Source organism: Crotalus tigris, unplaced genomic scaffold (genome assembly GCF_016545835.1).
Source record: "Crotalus tigris isolate CLP2741 ecotype Arizona unplaced genomic scaffold, ASM1654583v1 scf7180000024141.418231, whole genome shotgun sequence".
Taxonomy (NCBI): Eukaryota; Metazoa; Chordata; class Lepidosauria; order Squamata; family Viperidae; genus Crotalus; species Crotalus tigris.
The window spans coordinates 12,629-40,539 of NW_024100409.1; the positions used below are offsets into that span (position 1 = coordinate 12,629).

At 35.9% G+C, this 27,911-nt stretch overlaps 1 protein-coding gene across 1 annotated transcript in view; it reads right to left on the bottom strand.

Moving 5' to 3' along the window:
- Positions 1-24,529: 24,529 nt before the first annotated feature.
- The window catches only part of LOC120298795 (melatonin receptor type 1A-like), a 30,047-nt gene continuing 26,665 nt past the window's right edge, over positions 24,530-27,911 (bottom strand). Inside the window, 2 exon segments of the mRNA XM_039322834.1 lie at positions 24,530-24,570; positions 24,573-25,397. Of these exon segments, the coding sequence (XP_039178768.1) occupies positions 24,530-24,570; positions 24,573-25,397 (866 nt within the window).

Below are 27,911 nucleotides of genomic sequence, written 5' to 3' on the forward strand. Positions count from 1 at the left end.
GATCCTGAAATGGCGTCCTCCACATTTTTTTAAATAAATATTGATAAGATTAAATGACAATGGGAATCTACCCATTGTCTATTATATTTATAGAAGGAAGGGAAAATGAAGTACCTCAAAGAGGCTGTTGAATGTTGCTGATTGCCTGTGGCTCAAGAAACCATGGAAAGTTGTATTGCCTAATGCTGGGAAAGACTGAGGGCAATAGAAGAACGGGACGACAGAGAATGAGATGGCTGGATGGAGTCACTGAAGCAGTAGGTGTGAACTTAAATGGACTCCAGAAGATGGTAGAGGACAGGAAGACCTGGAGGAACATTGTCCATGGGGTTGCGATGGGTCGGACACGACTTCGCAATTAACAACAACAACAACAACAACAAAGGTACAATACTGTGTTTCCCTGAAAATAAGACCTAGCATGATTTTTCAGGTTGCTCGTAATATAATCTCTACCCTAAAAATACACCCCAGTTAAGATCATCAGCCAGATGGACATATTTAGTACCGTATTTCCCTGCAACTAAGACCTAATAGGAAAATAAGCCCTAATGCATTTTTTTGGAGCAAAAATTAACATAAATCCAGTCTTATTTTTGGAGAAACATGGTAGATAGGAGTTATTTCCCTCTCTTCTTGTGACCCTGCAGAAGACTGATTCCTAATCCTTTTTGTTAAGCCTCCCTCCTTTTTTGGGTCCATAATAATAATATACATTAATCATTTTTGTGCAAACATTTTCCTTAGGCCAGGGACTAATATAATAGCATGTCTTGGATGTCCTTGGATGTCTCAAGATATTTGGGCTGGTAAAATCCAGACAACTATTAATGTCAGCAAAAGTAAAGTTTTCACTATCGCTTTTGTTGCCATTGAGTGGTTGTCCAGATTTTTGCATGCCAGGTCAACCTAGCCCTAAGATACTGGGCCTATGGTGTCCTTGAATTTTTCAGCAGAAAAGTCCTTTTTAATGTATTTTCCACCTGATCATTTAATTTTGTTGGAGAAGGGGACTAGAAGGTGGTGGAATAAATGTTAGCTCAGTGAATAAATTGCTGCATCACTCTAGGCTGCATGGTTTGAACGAGCAAATCCAGTGGGAAAGAGAGAGTAATTGTGAAATAAATGCTCATAGGAAGGGAATGAGCACTTCTTCCCCCACCCCAACTACTACATTTGAAGCATACCCAATTGTTGTGAATAAAGGGGAAGTTAGTGAGATGTTCTTTCTTATCATATGTTTAGGAAGGTAGTAGAAATGGTGGTACCATTACTGAATGATCAATAATAAAAATTCATTTCCAGCATGGCAGTAGTTCTTTAAGAAGATGGGATCTTTCAGGGAATCAGGGCCCAAACTATAATATCTATTTTAGATATGAGCTTAGATATAAATACCATCAATAACATATATTTATAGACTGGTTGCTATTTAGGTCCAGCTTTATCAGTTGAGATCCAACTAATCTGTGAAAATGAACATCTTTTCTTCAGTTATGGTGACATATTTAAACTGAACAAAGGAGCTGTCAACGCTGCAAATATTGTATATCCTTGCTTTTGACAATATGCAGAATTGTCTGGTAATTATGGGGTTAATACAGAGCAGAAGGGGGGTTGGGGGTAAAGCCCTGGGAAAGAAAGAGGAAGAAAACATTTGACCTTCACACTAATTGGATAATGTGAGATATGACAGCTAATTTAGGGAAGAAACATGCTGATAATTTAACTGCTCAGAGGAAGAGAACTTAGATCCTAGCATCCCTCCATTGTGCCTGTGCCGACATTTTGTAAAAATAAAAGACTTTTAGGAAAATAATGCCTGGAAGTTCTTTGAAATGTTTCATTAGCCGGAACCATAACAGGAGCTTTGTTACAATTACTACTAGTAGCAATTGGATGAACTCCAGTGAGCTGATATGGACTTGTCGTAAAGATAAAATCTATAATTGTCAACTTATCATCTTGGACAAACTCTGATTATCAGAATGTTTCCTGAAGGCAAAGCAGAATAAAGATGTTTAACTATTTAGTACTATGGAGCTTAGGAATCAGATACCTAAAAAAAATATTGTTTCAATATCAGGTGCAAGAGCTTATTTGGTCTAGTGGTTAAGGCACCTGTCTAGAAACTGGGAGTGTGAGTTCTAGTCCCACTTTCAAGACAAAGCCAGATGGATGGGCTTGGGTCAATCACTACTGTCTCAACCCTGGGAATGAGGCAATGACAAACCACTTCCAAAATCTTGCCAGGAAAACTACAAAAGCTTGTTAGCATGGACTTAGAGGCATCCACACATACAAAGTATTCAGGTTATATAAGGTATGCTACTTCTGTCTAATAAGGCAGGCAGCAAGCCCAAAAGGGGCATATTATACAGTAATGTTTTTCAATCTTGGCAATTTTAAGATGTGTGGACCTCAGCTCCCAGAATTTCCCAGTCATTCCCCAGCCTGCAAGTTATAAACAGCTAAGTGCATAAAATGAAAAGGGAACAGACTTTATTCATTGCTGAATAATAAAAGTGGTTACCTAGGCTCACAAAAAATAATGGTGAATTTCTTTTAATTCACTGTTAAAAGGTGTATTCTTTTTTTAAAAAATAGGCTTTGGTTATTTTTATTCTTATAACCTCTGAAAATTCTAATCAGTTTTTGGACTGAAATAAGTTAGAATTATTGAACGAACTTTTCCATATGCCCAAGCCAGATGGAAAAAAGGCACATCACTTTCTGGTTTGTATAGGCCAGCGGTTCTCAACCTGTGGGTCGTGACCCCATTTGGGGTCGAACGACCATTTCACGGGGGTCACCAAACAACGCAGTCCGCCATTTTTCCCCCTTTTTCTTAGCTGTGCTACTCCCTTTTATTCTATTGGCTTTTGAAAGCCAATAGAATAGACTCTCTTGAATAGAGTCTAATTCTATTGGCTTTCAAAAGCCAATAGGAATTGTCCAGGCTGTCTGTGTCCTGCTGAGCCCGCCAAAAGTCCCATTCTACAAATGGTGCTGCAAGTTGTCTGCAGCGAAGGCGAGCTGTCTGGAAGTTTCCACTCCTCCCTGCTGAGCAACTACTAAAAATGTAAGTAATAGAGGGCCAAGGGTGGGAGGTGGGAGGCCGGCAGGCGCAGGGAGGGTTGCTGGCATGTGTGGGGCCCAGTGGGTGCCTTACCTCCCTTGGGCTGGGCCAGCTGGTGGCCCAGCCGGTGGTCAGCCTTCACCATCTCTGCCGCTTGCCAGCTATGCCTCGGCCGGCGCAGGGGGTGGCATCACACATACGCGGCGCTCCTGGGCAGGGAAAGTCCTCGACTTACGGTGGTTGGGTAGTCCTCGACTTACAGCCGGTTGGGTAGTCCTCGACTTACGACCGGTTGGGATCGCGGCATTAAAAAGGTTGAGAACCACTGGTATAGGCCATCTCTTGCCATGTCTCCCTTCATGCCAGCAGAGTTGCTGCCCTCACATGAAACAGGGTCTGTGGTTGTTGCACGCTCCTGTGAGGAAAATGTGGAGGTAAAGGTGGGTGCACAGAAGGCAAAGGAATCGTATAGTTTTTTCTCCTCTCAAGTAAACTCTGCACTTTCTGGGGAAGAAAAAACACTAAACAATGAAAATTCTTTCTGGCAGTTACAATAAAAATAGCCACAGAGGAACTCTGCAATCTGTACTGGTTGTCCTAAATTTCTATTAAGATAGAGACAAGGAGGAAAAATGTGTGGAAAAGTAAAATAAAAAGTATGACAATAATGTTAGATAATACAGTAATTATATGTAGTAACCTTCTATCATGTAGAGTTAAGTAAACTTCTACCAGAAAGAGTTAAGGCAAATGAACCTTGAGCCCAGTTTGATAACAATGTACCTTCGTTTTTATTACATAGCTGGGGAAAATAAATGGGATATTCTTCATGCAAATTTAACAAGGCAGCAAAAATAACTGAACAAATAATAGAAATAAAGTATGGTAATGACTCTTAGGGAGTAGGAAGGCAAGAAGGAGGAAAGATATATATATATATTGGCTGTGAATTACAAACTAGCAAAAACTGAAATGATAAAAAAACTATTGAAATGTAAATGAGATATTATTAATTTCTACCAGCTTTCAACCAAATTTAGAATCCTAGAAAGAAGGACAGCATGTACTGAAGTTACAGAAAGAATGAAGTCTATAATTATTTTCATTAATCTCTTTGTCTATAGAATTAGCAGGCAGTCTTGAGTTAAAAAAAAAAAAAAAAGCAACGAGGGGTATTTCTGAAGTGCTGGTGCATTTAGGGTTCAGGCAAAAAACAATCAAAGCTCCTGTCCTGAAATTCCTACTGAGCTGATAAAGCGAGATTCACATTTCATTTAATAAAAAGGAAAACACAATAAAAGAGAGATGAAGGGAACTTGCAATTTAGGGATTTGCCTTTTAACTGTCTTCTTTTGATCTCCTGTTCAGGAGGATATAATTCCCAGTTCCCACCTATCGTAAATGAGCATTCAGTGACAGCTACAGTAGAAGTGTCCAGGTTTATCTATATATTCACTCAACTCCTACAGAGAGTCCACAATTGCAGGATGTTGCAGGCCTTGTGTCACATAGAAAACCAAACTATCCATATTGCCCTTACTGTGAAAATAAAAATAATGTCTTTCAAACAAAGGGACAAGTTGGAAGCCAGACTGAGAAAAGAAATAGGACATCTTCCATCTCTCCAGAAGCTCAGGATGAACTCCAGGGATCTGGAAGGAAATCTGAAGGAATTTAAACAGAGGGAAATCTGTTTCATGAGAGACAGTCTTGTTTATGTAAAAAAAGTATTGAATTAGAAATAATGCATAAGATTACTTTTAATTTATATCTTTTTCAGTCTAATTTAATTGTCTTTGATGGTAATTATTTATTTATTTATTTATTTATTTATTTATTTATTTATTTATTTATCACATTTCTGAGCAGCCCATCTCCCATAAAGAGAGACTCTGGGTTGTGTATGATCAAAAATCAAAATATAAAAACAGTATTAAAAATGTTAGAATTAAAATTTTATAATTAATTTTTTAAAAGGAGGCAAGAATAATTAAACTCCATTAAAAATTAATTAAAAAGCAAAAGTAGGGCTCTCAGGGCACCACTAACCCCACGGCTGCATGCTCCTTGGGCTCCTCATGTGAGGTCTCAGACCCATGTTTTATTATTTTTTTTGTAATATATTTTATTGATTTTTTTTAAACATAAATCACTTAATAATTGGTGAACAGTGTGTTGTCTGGGTTACATTTGTAAAACAATTGATTTCTATACTCCATAATCCACATAATGGTTTTAGTTGATTTCCTTTTTTCCCAAAATATTCACTTTTGCAAACATTGAGTTAATACAATTCTTATTGTTTTGATAGATAACAATTCAATATATAATTTTCCCCAATATTCCTAAAAATAATAATCACATAAATATAATATTTCTTTTCTATTCAATCATTCTGGTTGCCTTATCATAAAAACTGTTACAGTCCTTATTTTAGTTTGTTTCTCCCATCAAATTCTAGGTATTCTTACTGGTTAAGATTTTCTCAAAAATTAATTACATTTAAAAATTTAACTCTATTTTTCCATATGAACCATCTCACACTTTTACATTTCTTAAGGAATAGATAAAACAATGAAAAAAAGGAAAAGAGAGCAAGAGTAAAGAAACATAAAAAATAACATACGACTTAAAATATATCCCTCCTAAGCTATTATATAGTTATTTCCTAAATTTCTTTTTTTAACCATAATTAAAAATATGTTTAATCTTTAAACATTCCATTTAATACATCTAGTATCTAGTCCTTTAATTCTTATTCAAAACATTTTTATCCATTGTAATTTTCTTAAATTCAATCACATTTAAGTATCTAAAACATTTCCTTTATCTAAGTCATTTCAACTTTCCTATATTACTCATATCAAAAAAGAGAACAAAAAAGGGAAAAAAACATACTATATTATTAGGGCGTTCATCCCTCTTAGAATGACATATATATTCCAAAACTTTTCTATTTCTTTAACCATATTCAAACGAATGTTTTTTTTAAAAATATTCTCTCTGGTAAGTCCCATCATCTATTTTCTTGGTTTCCACTTTAGTCTTTTTCCTTTACCCGGTATCTTTCTTAATCAATGTATTTTGCTGAATCAAAAAGGTTTTCCGTATGTTTGTAAGTGTTGCTGTAGATACAAAAAGTAAATCAGGTGAAGTATTTTTGTTCGGGGCTTCTGCCTTTTCATGTTTATTAAAAATCTTTTTTCTTTTTCTTTCTCTCTGCTTCTCTTGTCATTTCCTTTCTTTCCAATGCTCCTGACATCTCTACAGTTCATTTTATCCAATCTGTTTTCTTGTCCCCAGATTTATTTTTTAGTCTTAAGGGATAAGTTGTTTTTTTTTCAATTCTTGTGAATTTTTTCCCACTAGGATTAAATCATGTTTCTTTGTTTTGTTAAGTTTCATCTTTAAGTCTCTATTCTCAATTCTATATCCATTTATCTGTTTTATCTGCTCCTTCTCTGTTGTTGTTGTCTGGGAATTTTTTTGTTGTAGAATTAACTTAGAAATAGATCAATTTATATTTTCAAAGTTATTTTGGATTTCTTTGTGGTTTAAAGTCATAGCTGTTTGAATTAGTTGCAGTATACAATATATCTCCTCCTGTGAAGTATTTATGTTTTCTAGATATGTTCTTTCTACATGTCTCTGATCCATGATGGCCAAGAATTTGAGTTTTTCTCTTCTTTTCTTTGCAAATAGCTTTAGAGTCCCAATTAAATAGATATTTGTAATCCAAATAGTTCAAAAAAGATTTTTTTGAAATTTATAATTCACTCTTTGTCTACAGCCCAGATTATTGTCTTTTTTTGTCATAGCTGTTCTTTGTTGTTAAAGCTTTGAAGGTCACAAATATAGATTATATATAAATTTTCCCAGGTTTTGCCAAGTCTTATATTAAAGTCATAGCTGTCATAGTTTTCATCCACCACTAGGTGTCAGCAACTATTTGTTTTTCAATTTCCAAAATGAACAATTATCTTTAGAATGAGAGTCTTAATCATTCAAACAATTTTAAATTTATCCAGATTCAAGTTTTAAATTTCAGGTTTTATATTTATTTCTCTTCCATATATTTTGATCCTCCATAAAAAGATTAATTTGCCGCTTTTATTAGTATAAAAGTGGGGCAGAAATCCCCCTTCTTCCCTTTCGGAGGTATCTTGCTTCTTAGGGATCTTTTCCAGGAAATTAAATGTAGAATAGAAAAGAGAAGATTGAATTCCTCACCCAGTTTGAAGCATGCTGTTCACAGTTGTGCTGTTTAGTGCTTTTGGACTTTGGTTGCAAGTAGCTTGGGCTAGTCAATTCAATACGGCCAGCCTTTCTCCTGTCAGGCTAAAAGGCTTTCCCCAAATCGAATGAAACAGCCACCGCCATTCCAGAATCTCTGAAGCACCCTTCTTTCTTTGTTGTCTCTCTGGGATGACTTCGACCCATTTAAGGTCCCCAGGCAGGGCAAAATTAGCCATGGGGGTGCAGAGAATCTGCAAGCCTGTGACTGGTTGGTATCACGCAGGACCGGAAATCCCTCTCAGACCCATGTTTTAATTCTTTTTTTGGAAAGTCAGGAGAATGGGGTCCTACATCACTTCTGGGGGAACATTATTCCACAGGGTGGGGGCCATTAAAGAGAAGGCTTTCTTTCTAGACCTCACCAGTCAGAATTCTTTATACCTTCCCTGCCTCACTGGGTGGGATGGGATGTAGTGAGATGAAACTAGTTCCGTAGGTAGCCTGCCCCTATTCCATGTAGGGTTATAAATACTGTAGTTCTGAACAGTTTCATATCTTAATATCCTTTGCCTCTGGACATTTTACATGTGTCTATTTAAGCTATAATGTTTGCATTCTCTTTCCCCCCACTTTTTTGAAATAAAATGTTATTCTGTATAACTCATTATTCTTTCTTAATTCAGTTAAATATGTCATGTGAACTGGGCTAAAGCTTTTCACTAGACTCTCAGATCCATTTTGCACACCATATACTTAATTATTTCCAGCTCACTCTAACAACTTTATTTGAAAATATATTTCATTTTAAAAATGTTTTCAATCAGTGCATTTTGGTATCAGTATATACATCTAAACTGAAATGGTTTTACTATTGGAACCTTATTACTTCCAGCTTGAAGTCTTCTGTTTAAAGTATTTCTGTAATTTTTCATTACCTGGCTTATTCATTGCTACGCAGCTTCTTTCTAGAATTCTTTGCTGTCCATTTTTGTGTGACAGATATTCAATGATTGTGCCTCTCAGTGAGCTATTTTTATGCCATTAATGCATGCTGTCATCCCTGTAAGACCTATCATTTGGGAAATTGCGTGATGACACATTCAGAAATTATGATCTGTTGGAGAACTCTAAATCTACAATTTTGCAGCAGTCTATGCATAGATATACTCATGAAGTGTTCAAAAAAACCAAGCTTTTTTATTGTTGTGTGATTTACTTTCCAGATTTGATCAAGTAAATCATAAGGGTATGAATTCTTTTCATCTGTCTCCTCAACCAATTGCCACATTTTCACAGGCTACTTTTTCCTACATAGCAATAGAGAGATTAGTTACATACCAACACACAGCTCATCTGCACTAGTACATACATACACATTCAATGTCAGGCTTCTGTATGCTGTTGTTTTCAAGGTTGCTTGATTCATTCAGGTGCAACATAGCTTCTTGACTTCAATCTTAGCAGCCACGTCAACCACATATTGTTCCTCTTATAAGGTTATTAAACTAATTTTCATGGTTCATTATTCAATATACATGGTAATACATTGCCATTAGTTTCTTGTTGTTCATCATTTGAAGCTGATGATGCCAACCATCCCCTCCAGGATGAAAGAAAAATAGGTACAGATAGTCCACAACTTATGACCACCATTCAGCTCAAAATTCAGCTCAGAACAGTCTAGAATCCCTTCTCGCTTTTCCATTGAGTTCTATGAGGTTGTCAGAGACAGTTTATAAATAGGTTCATGTGACCTCCTGAGGGCTGGAGCATGAGAAGTGGGCAGTGTAGCTTAGATACTTACAAGGCAGCTTTGGGAAAGGCTTTGTCACCAACTTGGAAACAATTTGCTAATAACTCCCTGTTCTTGGGGAACAGTGACTCCACCTTACTTACAAAGATAACTGTGATTATTGAAACTGTAATTTTAAATTGGATTCCTTTGTTCAATTGTTCACATGTTTGTGGGACTCCGAAAATTTTGGTTGCATCATATTTAGATGTATGGATTGATCACTAAAAATGCACAATTGAATTTCTTATTTGCCTTAGATATATTGTGGGGATGATGGGAGGGAAGGCAGTATCAGGATGGGACATTTTCTTGAAGGTAAGCTCTAGTATATTCAATGGACTGAATTTTTGAATAGACGTGTAAAATTGTACTATAAATAACACAGCTTTTAAAGAATTTAGTATCAGATTTTTCCTCCAGTTATTCATCACTGAAATATTCTCCTTAAAAAATTTCTTGCATATTTATTTAGAAAATATATGTGTCTACCCATCTTAAATGTGTAGCTCTAGGTGGCTAACAACAATAAAAAACCCAATTTGAAATACTGTAAAATACAATTAAAACTCATAATAATTCTTTTTAAAAAGAATGATGACACTTCACCCAGCAGAACCATGCATATTAGGGACCAGTAGCAATGTGGGTCTTAATGTCCGAGGGAAAAACCAAGTTTTATGAAAACCATCTCCTTAGTCTCCTTTTCAGGAATTTATTTTTTGTTTAGAAAGAAATCTTGAGCACAGCATTATTAAAACTATCCACTCAGATTTATGTTGCAGCTGTTCTGACTTTTAGCTCTTCTGGTATTCAAATAATTTAAAGCTGAAAAGGTCAGAAGGAGTAATCAGTATTTTGAGCTAGTGCAATATTCATTGCAAATATAGCCACTAATTTGATTATCAAGTGAGATCTGATGCTCTGAGAAAACAAGAGGGGCATGGGAAGGGGGAGGTGTTTATTAAAGTCAACTCTATGTGAGGACTCCCAAGGGCAGTGCTAGTTCTTGCATTAAGAGAACATCAATGCCTGCCACAAAAGATTTATTAAGACATGTCAATGCATATATTAGCCCAGTAGCTCAGAGAGTAAAATAAAAAGAGGGAGGGGAAAAAAGACTTAAAAACTCAGTAGATCAATCTTGAGTATTTCAGCCAAAGATTGACTCTACAGTTACAGCTAATATTTTTGAGATTCTTTTCCAATATATGCCAAATGAGAAATACAATGAATACTTCTTGTTTAATAGGCCCTAGAATGTACATCTACTAGATGGTGAAAATGGCTGGTTCTAAGAGTAATGCAAAGATAGTAAGTTTTTAAATACATTATAATATTACATCTTTGATAACAAATGCACAAAAACAGGCAAAGAAATATCTATAATATTTATGCTGGCTTGGAGTATTCACCACTATCTGTTCTCAGAGTGAAAAAAGTATATTTTTTTTTCAGAAGTTAGGAACAGAGCGGGATATATTCAGTGTTGGGATTCAGCTAGTTTGCACCAGTTTGGCAGAACCGGTAGCTAATTTTTTGTTGCCCAGGCCCAGAATGGACTTCCGGAAGAGGCATTCACACCGAGAACTGGTTGTTCACATATTTGAATCCCACCACTGCCACCACTGGATATATTGTATCTTTTTCTCTATTCATTTTTTTTTAATCAGTCCACCATAGTCACTCTCTGGTGGCCTTCCTTCGGCTTACATACCTTCCTCTTTTCAGGGTAAGTTGCATGAGTAGGTATAAGCAAATGAGAATCTCATGGTGAACAGGGTGACATGCTGATACTGGCCAATTTTCTGTAGGACAACATTTCTATAGGCAAAAATTCTTTCAATTAAATCCCAGTGAAATAGGATTAATAACTCAATGAATATCTTAACAAGTATAGAAAAACAAATGAAAAACGCTGATGTGTGCAACAGAGTATAGTCACTAATTATTTTTCTTACTATTTTAATATTTTTGTTATTATAAGATACCTAATTTTTTTCCTGCATTTTTTATATCTAAAAGTTATAGAGAAGAATTTGTTTGGAAACTTTATAATTTTTGCACAAAAACTGTGCAAAATATTTTTATTACCAAGTACGCAGTTCTTGATATTTTTCCCCAAAATATTTTTATTTGAACAGGTTGTTCTCTCTCTATTCTTCCCTCTTTAGATTTATGGATATGCCAAATTCTTTCATTCCCCTGATTGATGGCATAACTGGTAAGGCTGGTTATACATAGTAAATTTTCTGGTCCATCTGTGTTGTAGTCCTTTCTGATCTAATCACCTAATTCACATTAAAGAACCAGACTTTTCAAGCTGCTACTTTTAGCCATTACATGCATTTCTGAGAGAGTTAGCTGATTCCTTAGAGAAGAAGATGATAAATTGAGAAAGAGCAATCTCATTATATATTTGTTGGTTTTTAAAATCCATTCACTATTTTCAGCCCAGGGTCGGTGGTCCCAGTCAGATCTGAAGCACAAGATAAACTGGTTGGAGCTCAGAGCTATACATCTGGCTCTACGACACTTTTGCAATGCAGTGGAAGGCAACACGTTCTAGTCCTCATGGACAATGTGGTGGTGAAAGCTCATATCAAAGGCAAGGGGGTACCCACTTCAGGTCAGGGGGTACCCACTTCAGGTCCCTCATGGCTGAGGCTCAATTATTAGGAACCTGGGCAGAGACCAACTTCTCGTCCCTCAAGGCGGAGCACATCTTGGGAGAGATGAACCGGCAAGCAGATTTCTTGAGCAGGGCCACAGTGGACCACTCCGAGTGGCACCTGCACCCAGTTCTCTTCAGACAGATATCAGAGACATTCGGTCATCCATTGCTGGACTTGTTTGCTACCCCAGAGAATTCTCAGCTCCCGAGATTCTTCTCCTGGTTCCTGTCTCCAGGGGCGGAAAGGGTAGATGCCATACACAGCCCATGGCCCAGAGAGCTCCTGTATGCATTCCCTCCTGTCCCTCTGATCCAGGCAGTTATCCGGAAAATACTGCAGGAATGGACAGAAGTGATACTCATTGCTCCCCACTGGTCAAGATGGCCGTGGTATGCCGACCTCGTAGGTTTCTCGATCTCTCCTTCATGGAGGATACCCCACGATCAAATCTCCCTCAGCCAGGGGCTTCTACAACACCCAGACCTCAGTGGCTCCAGCTAACTGCCTGGCATTTGAAAGGAGACTCCTAACAAAAGAGACCTACTCATCAGACGTGATTACCATGATTCAGGCTTCAAGAAGGCCTGCAACTAATACAATATATGATTCCATATGGAAGAATTTCTGTAGCTGGTGTGGGAGACAACAATTAGATCCATCTACAATTCCTACAATTCCGTTGAACGTTGTCCATGGGGTCGCGATGGGTCGGACACGACTTCGCAATTAACAACAACAATTCCTATTCCAAGAATTTTGGATTATTTACTGGAGGGACTTAAGAGGGGTTTAGCACCCAACACAATCTGCAGACAAGTTGCTGCCCTGTCCACAGTGCTCATATATGGCAACTCAGAGCCTTTGGCTCAACACCCCATGATATGTTCCTTTGTCAGGGGAGCAATCAACAGCAAACCGCCCATGATTCACAGATATCCCTCTTGGGATCTGTCCAAGGTCTTACAGGCTCTCACTTCACCTCCATTTGAGCCCATCAGAACCTTCACTCTATGGTTCTTGACACTCAAGGTCACCTTCCTAGTAGCCGTTACATTGGCTAGGTGCATCTCGGAATTGGCAGCACTCAATTAGAGATGACTTATGTATTTTTTATAATGACAGGGTGGTCCTATCCTTAGACCCCTCCTTCGTCCCCAAAATCAATTCATTGTTTCATAGGGCACAGAAGCTTGTGCTGCCAGATTTTTGTCCTGAGCCATCCCACGATTTGGAATGTAAATGGCACACCTTGGACATTCGTAGAGCCTCGCACCACTATATTAAGCAAACTGCCCCTTTTCGCAAATCTGAAGCCCTATTTGTTTCATTCCACCCCTCTTCAATGGATCAGAAGGTGACTGCCTCTACTATCGTCAGATGGATTAGGGCTTGCATAGCAGGGGTGTACCAGACGCACTCCTTGCCAGTTCCAACAAGAATCACCACACACTCCACTCGCAGTGTGGCAACTTCAGCGGCGTGGGCGACACAGGCGTCAATCAAAGAGATATGCAAGGCAGCGACTTGGTCGTCTCCTTCCCCATTTGTGAAGCATTATAAATTGGAAAACTTCACCTCAGCAGATTCTTCATTTGGCAGGAGAGTTCTCCAAAGGGTAGTAACAGACAGTGAGATACAGGCTCAGGCTTGTTCCCGCCCATAGGGACAGTGAGGCTTTGATTTGTCCCATCTGTGGATTCTCCATTCGTCATGCTGGAGAAGGGGCGTTGTCTTACCTGAACGCCTTTTCTCAGCATGATGATGGAGAATCCACTCCCCCCCCAAGGTCCATCCGGTCCTGTGTCAGGGGAATTTGAACCACCACCTTGAAATGTCATCAACTGCTGCACCTTGTTGTGACTGGGGATTCCTAGCCTGAGGAAGAGAGGCATGGCAAAGGTTGATTGACTTAGTCTCTAGGGCAGAAAGGGAAGATCAACCAATCTATGGATTGTCCATTGTCATGCTGAGAAAAGGCGTTCAGGTAAGACAACGCCCCTTCTGCAGACAGACCATAGGTTTGCATTTTAGTAATGACCCACTGCAGAAGCTGGACTTGTTAGTTCATTTTGAATATTTTGATTATGCCTTGATCGAGAAGCTGAATTTTTGATGTAGTGCTTGGAGGGAAAAAATCAGTTTCCCATTTGTAAAATGATTCACTTGGGGATGGCTGGACAATTATCTACTACAAGGATAAATGGCCCATTTCTTCTTCTTCATTTGTTGGTCAATACTGCTTATCCACTCTTCAAATAGGGCAACTGTCATCCATGCAGATTTGTTAGATTTCCAGATGACCAGAAGGTCTTTGGGCTGCAGGTTCTTGAATGAGCGTGACTTTGCTGTTCTACCAATCACCAAAGGTTTTAGCTTCTTTCCGGTTAAACTAGTGCACAGCAGAACTGTGAAACATTGTTTAGAAAGTTTTCCACACTTACATTTGTCACCCCTTGTAACGAGGCTCTTTTCAGGCATCACTTTGAAAAAGAGTTCACACTCATCAGCTACCAGTTCTGCATTTCACTTTTCTTCCCCTTGGTACAGACTGGACTCAATTGGTCAAGTTATAGAGAGTAAATTAATACTGTGTGTCAGGATCCAGGTGGTCAAGATACAACTTAGAGAAGTGGTCAATATAGAGAAGTTAGCTTTCTATTGTGTACATATAATGTATGTCCGGTCTATGAAAATTAGGTCAACTTAGGGAGGTGGTCAGCTATGGAGGTTTTACTGTATTATGAAAAACAAAGACAAAATTGTAGAAATTGTAGTAGTATATCAGAATATATGGAAGGCTTAATTTCACAAGGGGATTAGATTACTTCTAAACTAATCAAAGTATATTGAAACTTTGCAATAAATTCAACTCCTTATAGAAAATACTTGTATAAATTGCATGAAAAAATATTCCTGCATGAGATTCATTAAGTAAATAATGATTGGCTTTCTTTGAGGAGTGACAAAATGTGTCTTTTGGGACATAAATTATCAATTGTCAATTTACCTGATCTCATAAATAGTAAAATCAATGTTTATAATCAATGCACATATAATTTGATGTGAATGTATCACCATGAGTCAGTAGCCATTTCCATATTAGTGACTTACACCATTCTCAGAGTTATCATAGAAGTGATATAAACTGAGTCTGATTATTAGTGTTTCAGCTCAATGATGGTTGGATGACCCTGGAAGTTGTTACAAATCAGGGTTATCATGATGTTGATTGAGAATGGGGCCTCTGAGTGGCGCTCCCAGAACATAGAGCCAATGGCAATATTTCAGGAATCTATCCATGATGGTCCATGGGAAGTCTGGCCCCAACTCCTCCCTTCATTGAGCCACCCTCGTATCATGCTGATGGGCTTCCCGAACCTGAGCCCATAAATCTATTGGCTCCCAAACCACAGAGAAAGACTCTATGGGCAGAACTATCCTGGACAGAAGCTTGTCTTCTGTATGGGAGTATTCTGGTTTCCTTGAAAGAGCATCCACTCTTTGATTGTGACTGCTTGGTAACGTGGAAATTGAACCTCATGAAGAAGAGAGACCACCGAATCTGTCGTTGATTCAATTTCTGAATGGTCTGCAAACTTTCCAGATTTTTATGTCTGATTACCCCTCATCTGATTCATCTGACTCGGCTGCTGGATCTGCTGGCAGTCGAGGACTCACAACATCATTGAGCAGAATATTCTAGAAAATGTTCTGGAAATTTTCTGATATAAATCTCCCATTTGCAAAGGGCATTTACAGAAAAATATTCTGTAAAACCCATAATACTTATCTGTATATTAATTTTAGAAACTGCTAAGTTGATAAGACAGGTAGCTAGCAAGAGATGTAGGTAGCGCATAAGTGATAATACTTGACTCACTTCCAAACTTGGTAAATCGCATTGATTCATTGGAATAATTTCACTTGAGAGTTCTCTTAAGAAACATGTCATACTGGAAAGAGTGCTAAATCATTCCAAGTGATTCAGTTGGACTCATCCAAATCATTAGTATAAAATTGATTTGTTTAATAGATTTCAAAGAAGTTTCTTTTTATCTCAAAGTGAAGAGATAGCTGAAGTTTTTTATAAAGGAAGTTTTAAGTGTGTGTGTGTGTGTGTGTGTGTTTATGAAGAAAGCTACTAAATCCAGGTAGTTAGCGAAGGAATCTGCAGTCCATAGATGAAAATGTCATTTTTCCTCACACCACCCCATTTGTTATTAGAGATTCTGCAATAATGCATTCATATATGGAAGAACAATAAATCCATTTCAGGTTTTCTTTCAGTTGCAGCTTTAATCTGTGTCCATCTTCACATCAGTTTACAAAAGAAAATTTAACATGAAAAGACCACACTTTCATGTACTTTTTGGCACAAGTAAACATTAATCTGCTCTTTTTCCAATGTGTATTTAGTTCTTATATTCATAATTTTGTGTACATTGTTACTTAGCATGCAATGAGGGTTCTTTTGCATGCAGGAAATTGCAAACCATTGATATTTTTTAAACATGCAGCTTTTTATCATATACACATTCAGAACCATCTCTTTAAGTATGAAGGATATGAATTTGGTCGATTTGTATTCAAAAATTACATAGGATGATTTTCCCCCCTCCCATATCTAATTCTTTAAATGTGGACTTTATCATGAAGGTTTTAAGAATTTGGACCAATCTATTTGTTTATTTGAGTAAAAAAAGAAGCAATTTAATCATATTGCCTAATGGTTGAAGTTGCTGCTGTTATTCTCAGACAGATGGATAGGTAGACAAATAAGTAGCTAGAGAGATAATGGATATTTAATCTGTTACTGTTTAATAATAACAGATTCACTGCTGGCAAATAAATATTTACAATCCCAGTAAATTTTTACTTATTCATGAACATGTCTGTTACTACATTGCTTTCAGCATTATTGACATATTCAAAATAGTAGCATCTTATGGGGATCTCTATACTACAACTAGGATGAAAATTTATATTTTCATGGCTTATGGAAAAGTATTTGTTCAAGATCTGTGGTGCTCACTTTTTATCAGCTACAATTTCCAATCTGAATTAGAAAAGCATTTTTAATTCTGTGTATTTCCTGTGTTTGAGCTGTAGTTTGATAGCAATTTAATTCCTATTTTAGATACTTTCAGATAGGGCAGTTTTGTGCTACTCATTCATCTATATAACATTCAAAATATATACCAGTATGACTTTATTCAAATTACATTTTTGCCAATTGTTAACATACTATTTCCCGAATTATTTTTAATTTAAAATAAAATAAATTTATGCCATGGAAAAAGTTTCTTAGATAAGTGATGTGATTTATTTTCATGGAAATATCTTGTTTTACATTTATGGTCTCAGTATAATTCATGAAGAAGGCAATCATTTGTCTAACAAGTTATTTCCTGCTTTGTTCACACAGCTGCAGTCTGTGATTGTGACTGTTGTTTTAAGGATTATTATTCTTTCTGACTTGCCAATATTTATCTTGTTACTGAATTCCTAGTTTTACAGTATCTGCTAAATTGTAACCTCTCACAATAAGCTAATGATCTGTTTCAAACTTCCTACTTCTTCAGATGACTAATTAACTCTATCCCACAAATGGCTTGGTTTAGAAAAAGTTTCCTTCCAGACTATAAAACCTACAGAATTCTGAGATGAAAATTACATCTTAGTGTCAAATTATTATGAATCTTCTTTTTTCTCCTCTTTTCATCTGGGATATGCTTCTTCTAGAATCACATACTTTGGGCTTAATGCATAGTACATTTCCCTTTTTATTGTCCCTAATTGTATACAAGCAGAGGAAGACATTTCTTTCATCTCCAGCACAGTTGAATTAAAACAACATCCATTGCTGCTCTTGAAAGGGGTTATTCAGCACTTGTTACAAAATTCTATCCAGCATAACTGGATAAGCATAATTTCCTATCCAGCATAACTACCATGACCAATTTCATCTATTACATTATAATGGTGCATTTCACCACACAGTTTACCATCTACCAAGCAATGGATGGACACATGCAAGTGACTTTTATTTTGCAAGACTTTGGCAGTGATTGCTGAAAGCCAACTGTACTATTATACCATGGAAGTTTCTCACATGGAAGTAGAACCATGAAAACTCTAAGGTCATCTAAAACAAGCCTTAGTGTCAGGATAACTGTCAAAATCCCTAAAAATTAAAAAAAAAATTAAAATACCCAACTCTTGTGAGCGAGCTAAATCCTGAGAAAAGGGGATGGATCACTTCCCTCTGTGATATCTCTTACTAGCTTCAGGGATATACCAGAGGGCTGAATAGGTATAGCTATTTCTAGCCCTAAAGAGAACCTGGGAAAGTAAATTTTGTAATTGCCTTTCTCTGACTTCATCTCTCTCTTGTTTTGATTTTGTACTAGTAATAATACCTTTTCATTTTTATTTTACACAGTGATAACACCCCTTGGATTTTTAAATTTTTTCCTCACTTGTTACCACTAGCCAATCTGCATCATAATAGTACTGGATTACTGGTCACCTAGTCAAATTTGCAGATGTCACAACACAAATAATTTTAAATAGAAGAATTTTACATGGAATAATGTACAGATCCCTTAGCTATACATGTACTACTTAGCCTATGGAAATACCTGAGCAGGGATCAATGCATCCCACACACTTGTTTCAAATTGCTGGCATACTCTTAATGGCAGTATGGGATTAATTTCAGAAGTTTCTCATAACACAACTTTTCTGTTTAAATAGTTGTATGGTGAAGATTATTTCTTCTTCATTAAGTTGGTTAGCTCTACATGAATGTTATACTGAGCAGTTACTGCTACACAAGACACATGAGGTTTTGATAACAGAAATATTTTGATGTTCAGATTTAAAGTTCGCCAAAATAGAATAAACTAAGAGCTGTGAATTATTTTTTTTTTTTTTTTTTTTATTAAAAGTTTTATAAATTTTACAAAAAAAAAACAAGAACAATACAGAACAAAAAACAACATATACAAAAGAAAAAAAAATTAAACAATACATATAAAAAAAAAAAACCCCCACCCCACACCCCTCCCAAAAACCCTCCCTTCCCCCCCCCTGAGCTTCCCAGAGCAGAATATAGGCTTAAGAAATAATAATAATTAAAAAAAAAAAAAAAAAAAATAAAAATAAAAATTAAATTAAAAACTTTATATTTATATATATAAAAAAGATATCTATAATATATATAAAAATAAAACTTATGAAAAAGCTATATAATATTTTTGTATACCCAATCTAAATTGTATAAATTTTATCCATTTGTCCCAGATAGCAAAAAACTTCTCTTGCGTTTGTTGCTTTAAGAAAGCCGAAATCTTTGCCATTTCTGCCAGATAAGCTACTTTAAAAAACCATTCCTGCAATGTAGGCAAAGATTCCTTCTTCCAATATTGTCCAATTAACAGCCTCGCGGCTGTGATCAAGTTTAACATCAATACAACCTCCTTTGTATCACAATCTGTAACAATACCTAACAAAAATAATTGCGGAGTAAATTTTACCCTCCTTCTAAAAATTCTCTGGATATTCCACCATATTTTGATCCAAAATGCTTTTATCTCTCTACATGACCACCAAATATGATAATAGGAAGCCTCCTTATAACCACATCTCCAACATTTAGGTTGCACGTCAGGGTACATGTAAGACATTTTTTGTGGATCAAGGTGCCATCTATAAAACATTTTATAAAAATTCTCCCTTAGATTCTGTGCTTGAGTAAATTTGACATTTCTCACCCAAATAGTTTCCCAGGTGTCCAATGAAACTGGCTCACCAAAGTTCTGCGCCCATCTAATCATACAATCTTTAATTAGTTCCGTTTCTGAGTCCAATTCAACTAAAACCCCATAAATTCTCTTAATGTGGGTTTGTCTTTGATCCTTCAGTTGCTTAATAAGATTTTCATCTTCTCTAAGAAAACCCACCTTACAATCCATCTTCCATCTATCTAGTAGTTGCCTATATTGGAACCAAGAATAAGTAAAATTTTCTTGTGCTAATTCTTCCCGTGATTTTAATTGCCAGTTTTGTCCATCCCATTTAAGTAACTGTCTATAAGACACCATATCCATTTTAACCCCTCTTTTTATTCCTTCTATCGCATGCCAAGGTATAGCCCATAATGGTACTTTAAAATCACTTTTATAATATTTTCTCCAAATCCTAAGTAAAGAAATTCTTAAAATATGAGATTTAAAAGCCCAATCTATTTTTTTATTAAATATTAAATAGGCATGCCACCCATAAAGTAAATCCCATCCCTCTAGATAAAGTATCTCAGAATTTGTCAAATTTACCCAGTCACTAATTAATGTTAAAACCACCGCATCATAATATAATTTCAAATTTGGTACCTTGAGTCCGCCCCTCTCACGGAAGTCTTGCATAATTTTGAACTTAACCCTTGGTTTTTTCCCTGCCCAAATAAATTTATTGAGACCCTTCTGCCACTCATTTAAATTAATCTCATTTTTCAAAATTGGTAACATTTGAAACAAAAAAAGAAACTTGGGTAGAATATTCATTTTTATCACTGCAATTCTTCCCATGAGGGATAATTGCAGCTTTTCCCAATTCTTCAAGTCTTTCTGTACCCCGACCCACAACCTTTCATAATTATTTTTAAATAGTTTTGCATTAGAAACAGACAGCATCACCCCCAAATATTTTACCTTATTAACAATCTCAAATCCCGTCAAGTTAACCAAAATCTGCTTCTCCTGACTCGACAAATTTTTAGGTAAAATTTTAGTCTTATTTACATTAATCTTAAAACCCGAGACCAAACCATAATGGTGAATCAACTGTAATAAGTTTACTACAGAATAATCAGGTTGCGACAAAGTAACAACCAAGTCATCCGCAAAAGCTCTCAACTTATATTCTTTTTTATTAACATATATTCCTTTAATTTCCCGAGACTCTCGAATTTTAATCAATAATATTTCCAATGTTAAAACAAACAACAATGGCGATAAAGGACACCCCTGTCTAGTACCTTTCTCTATTGTGAAAACCTCCGACAAACCTCCATTAACAATAAGTTGTGCTGTTTGTTTTTGATATATTACCTTAAGGGCTTGTAATATGTTTTCACCAAAATTCATTTCTTCCATTACTCTTAGCATAAAATGCCAATTCAGTTGGTCAAATGCTTTTTCAGCATCTAAAAATATGAGCCCTGCAGGAACTTGGTTGTTCTTATCTAAGTATTCTAATAAATTAATAATTTGTCTAACATTGTTTTTCATATACCTTCCTGTTATAAACCCTGATTGATCTTTATGCACAAGATGATGCACCACCCTCATAAGCCTATTTACCAAAATTTTTACAAATATCTTATAATCCACGTTTAAAAGAGATATAGGCCTATAGTTTTTTGGTAAAGTAAGATCTTGATCCTCCTTTGGAATCAATGATATAAAAGCACTACGCCATGAAGGAGGAATCTCTAAACCCTGTAAGATACCATTAAAAAGATCATTTAATGGTTGAATCATCTCCTCCATTAAAGCTTTATAATAAACAGCTGTTAACCCATCCGTACCCGGTGCTTTCCCTAATTTCAATTGTTGAATTGCTGAGGCGATTTCCTCCTTAGTAATTAAACCATTAATTTCATATTTCTGATCCTCAGTCAGTTTAGGAAAACTTGCCTCAGCTAAATATTTATTTATATCTAACAGTTGTACATTAGTAGATTTGTATAGGTTTTGATAATAATCCAAAAAAGATTTTTTAATTAATTCCTTCTGAGAAACTAGTTTACCCTTATAATTTATTTTCTCTATTATTCTCAGTCTCTGTTTCTTTCTTAATTGATAAGCCAACCATCTCCCCGGCTTATTAGCATTACAAAATGTATTTTGTTTCATAAATAATAAATTGGTTGCAGCTTGATCTGCTATCAACATATTAAATTGTGACCTTAATAACTTTACAGATTCTTTAGTACTTTCATCAGAAGGATTTAGAATCAAAGCCCTTTCTTTTAGTTTAATTTCATCTTCAAGTTCTCTACGTTTCTGAGTCTGATTTCGCTTATAAAAATTATTCATTTTTATCAAAACACCGCGCATAAATGCTTTACCTGCATCCCATACCATTGACATTGAAGTCCCCTTATACATATTCAAAGCAAAATAGTCCTTTAAACACTCCTTTAGTTTTTGAACATTCTTCTCTTGTCTAAACAAATTTTCATTAACTCTCCAGGATCTTCTTTCCTCTTTCTCTTGAATCAACTCCATCCAAACTGGACTATGATCCGTCAGTGATCTAGGAAAAATCTTTACATTCTTTACTTTATTATACAAATCCGTGGTAATCAAGAAAAAGTCAATTCTTGAAAAAGATTGGTGTCTGTCAGAAAAAAAAGTAAAGTCTCTCTCCTCTTGATTACGTTCCCGCCAATAGTCCCTTAATTCCCAGTCTTCTTTCATATCAAAAAAGGCTTTAGGTAGCCTTGCTTGTTTAAGAAAAGGAGAGGAACCTTTCTTATCCCTTTGTGTATCTAAGACACCATTCCAATCACCCATTAATACCACCGATCTATAATCAAGCAAAGTTATTTTTTGGTGTAACTGTTTATAAAATTGTTCCTGTTGTTGATTTGGAGCATAAAGTCCAACTATAAGTACTTTCTTACCATAAATACCAAGTTCAATCATCACATATCTCCCCTGGGGATCTGATTCTACCAGACAAGCTGGCAGAAGAGCTGTGAATTATTGAAACAAAGAATATAAGAAGAGACTTGCTAAATCTGATAACATGCTCATTTATTCCAATGTTCTGCAGGTTAATCAGATGGTTATAACAAGCTCATATTATTACCTGGTTGCCTGTAAAGTATTAATGGAGAACATGGCGTATTCATGGAATATGGAGTGTTCATGGACATATGATATTTATATAGACTTTATTAATGGGTTAATCTACTTTTATTTCAAGGGTTATTCAGAGAAAACAAAATATTTTCTTAATTTGTTTTATTATGTCTCTTTCTAATATGTAAAAGCATGTATAATGATTCTTGGCTACTGCTAATCCAATAAATTTTCACATGATTGTGAAAAATCAGGTATTATTAGGATGATTTTAAAGAATATTATAGACAAATTATGTCTGCCAATTAAAATTAGTTCATGTTCTTGTTTCAAAAAATATTTATTAGAAAAAATATTTCTGATTCATATACATTTGTTTCTACAAAGCCTTGGACCCAAATGTTTATTTTGGATTATTAGATTATTGGATATTATAATTTTTGTTATACTTTAAAGCAGCGGTTCTCAACCTATTAATTTTAACAAAATTCTATCAATGTATAAATTAAGGAATAATGCTTGTTTTTAATGTGCCAATACTTTATTATATTTCCACAATTTTAATAAAATATTTTATTATCCAGAATAAAATGGACATATGATTGCATCTTTAAGTTAAGGATATCCTGCTTGAGGACACCCTGCCCCTTCAGAACATAAAGAAAAAAAATCTTCCCTTGCGCTTTCCAGCTCTTTCAAGACCTCATCCATGTCTGATGTCTGAAAAAGCAAAAACTTTGTCTTAGGCAGATCAAAAGCTTTTCTGGTTCTCAGATGTGCCTCCAAATTATTGGGGACAAAAATAGAGTTGGAGCCATATAATTATAATATACTTTTAGTTGAGGCAAAGACGCAGCCCTATGTCACAATCTCATTTTTTCCTCCAGATGCAATTCTCCATACAGAGGCTTCCACGGAGAAACTGTGTGTACTGACAGAATCTCTTCTAGGGATAGTAAGCAGTGGAAGAGGCTGCTGAATGTTGGAAGAGGCTGTGATAAGCATAGGAAATCAAAGTAATGAGCTGATTAGTTTTAATCCATCTTTTGGGCTAATCTAAATTACACAAGTAATTTACCGTGATTTATTTTATAATTCTGTAATAACCCAAAGCTATAATTCTATACCTTCATGTACCCAACTATAAGTCTTTATGAATTCAATGATCTTACATTAGAGAAAACTTGTGTAGGTGTGCAATGTACATTTGTGGTGTCACTGGATTACTGGAAATTATCTACCGTATTTTCCGGTGTATAAGACAACTTTCTAAACTCTGAAAATCTTCTCAAAAGTCAGGGGTCATCTTATACTCAGGAATATATGGGTAGCTGTTCTCTGAATTTAAAACCAATCTGCCCCCTAGTGGCCAGCCCTATTTTTTTTTTACAGAAATAAACACTAACAGGACAAAGCTTTCTAGCAGCAAAGGAGCTCCTATTGTGCTCATCTGTAAACAGAAATTCAATATTGTACTGTATTTTCTGGCGTATAAGATGACTTTCTAAACCCTGAAAATCTTCTTAAAAGTTGGGAGTCGTCTTATACGCCTAGTCGCCTTATACGCCAGAATATACGGTAATCATTGTCAGATGTAATTTATATATTGTTTTCTTAACTATTGTCAATGGTTTTCAAGTATCTTTGTTGAGATCACGCCTGCTGTATGTAACATCATACATAATGTGATAATAGAACATGTAATTATTAGCTTGGTTCCAAAACGTTATACATATAATCTTATCTAAATCCATACAGTATATACATGTAAGGATCCGTGTATTGTAACAGAAGTTGAAGGGCTAATACCTGGATTTAATACTTGGGTGTCATGTAACATAATATTTAGTAACTGTTAGTAACTAGATCTCTCCCTTCATACTGAGCCAACCCTCACTAAATTGTTTTGTGTGAGCAGGGTGAAGACTTGCTTTTTATCCTGTCTGGAGCATCATTAGAACTGTCCTGGAAGAAAACTTTTCTTGTACAAATTGTCCTAAGTATTCGTTTATATTCTCGTTGGAAATTCTGATTTAGAAGTCCATAAATGATAGCATTAAGGCAACTATTGAAGTATGCCATGTAGTAGCTGGAAATAAACAACCACTCTGGAATCTTGGAAATTATAGTTTCTGGACTGATAGCCACCACAAGGCCGATGAAATTTAATGGAGCCCAGCAGATTGCAAACAGTAAAAAGACTACAAACATGGTGATAAAGTTCCTGAAGTCGTGTGGCTTTAGTTTAGGTTTGTAGTCAGGTTTAACTCTTCTCCGTACCTGGAAAACGAGGATCCATATTTTCAGGTAACAGAATGTTACTATGGTTATTGGAAGCATGAAATGAAAAAAGACGACTGCTATGGTATAAGTGGAGCTCACTGACTGGGAGAAAGTATATGAATAAATCCTAGCATCATACTGAAGGGATCCAACAAAAAAGTTCGGCACAATGGCAACAAAAGTCAAAGTCCAAATTTGAATGACATAGCAGACAGAATTCTTTACACTGTACAACTTGTTGTACTTGAGGCTATGGCAGATGTAGCAATATCGATTAATAGCAATGCCTGTAATGTTGAAAATAGACCCAATCACGCTCAGGCCCATAAGAAATCCACTGAGTTGGCATTGTATATATCCAAAGTTCCAGCCATTATGAAAGACAGATGTCAAGACCAGAGGATATGGGTAGATAGCTACGATCAGATCGGCAATAGCTAAGTTGACCACAAAAACATTTTCTGAAAAATAAACATAATATATTTGTAAATAATTGATAGCATTTTTTAAACACAAAGTTACATAAAAACTGAATTGAAGATCAAAGCGTATGTGATATGTGCATATATAAATTAATTTCTCCCATGATAAATTTAACATATGAATTCAACCCATTAGAGCCATAGTTTTTATCATAAAAAATGTTTGATACAGCAAAACACACACATAGAGTTTCAAAAATGGTAGATGCTCTAAGTCAGACATGTCAAACTCGCGATGTCATGTGACATCGTGCAATGTATCAGGATGGTTTTGCCATTGCTGGCAATGGGGTGGGCGCGGCTTCCGGATGAAGCATCCGGTCTGTGGGCCGGAAGTTTGATACCCCTGCTCTAGGTGATTAATGCAAGTAAGACACTATTGGTTAATTATTTGAGGGCACTATAAAGACTATGTAAGATTGTTATTATTACTTAAAAACATTGATTTCTATAGATCAGTGTTTCATTATGTTTCATTCAGTAGACGTTTTCAGAAAAATATTCCCAAATCTGCCTCTAAATATATACATACATTAAAAATAACTCAACTTTTTCATGAAAATAAACTTGTGAAAACCATCAAGTTGGATAACACCATAACAATCTTTTGATCTGAAATATCCACAGTCACATAGAAAGTATTTGTGGGAAATACAAGACAAAATATTTTTTAAAATATATATATATAGAAAAGTCTTCAGATTCCTTTAAAAGGAAACCTTATATTGGAATAAATTACAAAATCTAGATCTTGAAAATTCACTAAACGAAGATAAACGTAAAGGTAAATTACATAAATTACTTTGAAAATTAAAGTTAATTAGCATACATTAGAGGAAATTGAGTATGTTTATATAATGAAAACTGTAAATGAAATTACATTTTTTATCCCAATAGATAAAAATTCACCGCTGCTAAAATGGACAGGAAACTACTTGGGCACATGTATTGAAAGCTATTTGATCTCTCTTAATATATAAAGAAAATAATATAGGTAGACATTCAGGATTACAAAACTATTAACATAGTCTCATTCTGCTTTAATAATCCTAGTTCAATTTGGATAAATGGAGCTCCAGTCTTTAGAGCACATAATGATTGATTGAAAATAAAAACATTCTAGTAACTCCCAGGACAAAATGTGATCCACTGGAGAAGGAAATGGCAAACCACTCCAGTATCTTTGCCATGAAAACCCCATGGACAGTACTAAAAGGAAAAAAGATATGACGCTGGAAGATGAGCCCCTCAGGTCGGAAGGTGTCCAATATGCTACTGGGGAAGAGCAGAGGGCTAGTACTAGTAGCGCCAGAAAGAATGAAGCGACTGGGCCAAAGCTGAAAGGACGCTCAGCTGTGGATATATCTGGTGGTGGAAGGAAAGTCCGATGCTGTAAAGATTTTTTCTCCATAGGAACCTGGAATGTAAGATCCATGAATCAAGGCAAGCTAGACGTAGTCAAAAAAGAGATGACAAGAATGAACATCGACATCTTAGGAATCAGCGAACTAAAATGGACAGGAATGGGTGAATTTAACTCAGATGACCATCAGGTATACTACTGTGGGCAAGAATCCCTCAGAAGAAATGGAGTAACCTTCATAGTCAATAAAAGAATAGGAAAAGCAATACTGGGATACAATCCCCAAAATGACAGAATGATCTCAATTCGAATCCAAGGCAAACCATTCAATATCACAATAGTCCAAATCTATGCCCCAACCACTGGTGCTGAAGAGGATGAAATTGACCGGTTCTATGAAGCCCTACAGCACCTTATAGAATTAACACCAAAAATGATGTCCTTATCATCATGGGGGATTGGAATGCTAAGGTAGGAAGCCAAAAGATAACCGGAATAACAGGCAAGTTTGGCCTTGGAGTACAAAATGAAGCAGGGCACAGGCTAATAGAATTTTGTCAAGAGAATACGATGGTCATAACAAACACTCTTTTCCAACAACCCAAGAGACGACTCTACACATGGACATCACCAGACAGTCAATATAGAAATCAGATTGACTATGTGCTCTGCAGCCAAAGATGGAGAAGCTCTATACAGTCAGTAAAAACAAGACCAGGAGCTGACTGTGGCTCTGATCATGAGCTTCTCGTTGCAAAATTTAGGCTTAAATTGAAAAAAGTAGGGAAAAGCACTAGGCCACTCAAGTATGAACTAAATCATATCCCTGATGAATATACAGTAGAGGTGACAAATAGATTTAAGGAATTAGATCTGATAGACAGAGTGCCTGAAGAACTATGGATGGAGGTTCACAACATTGTACAAGAGGTAGCAACTAAAACCATCCCAAAGAAAAAGAAATGCAAGAAAGCAAAATGGCTGTCTGAGGAAGCTTTGCAAATAGCTGAGGAAAGAAGGGAAGCAAAAGGCACAGGAGAAAGAGAAAGATACACCCAATTGAATGCAGAATTCCAGAGAATAGCTAGAAGAGATAAGAATGCCTTCTTAAATGAACAGTGCAAAGAAAT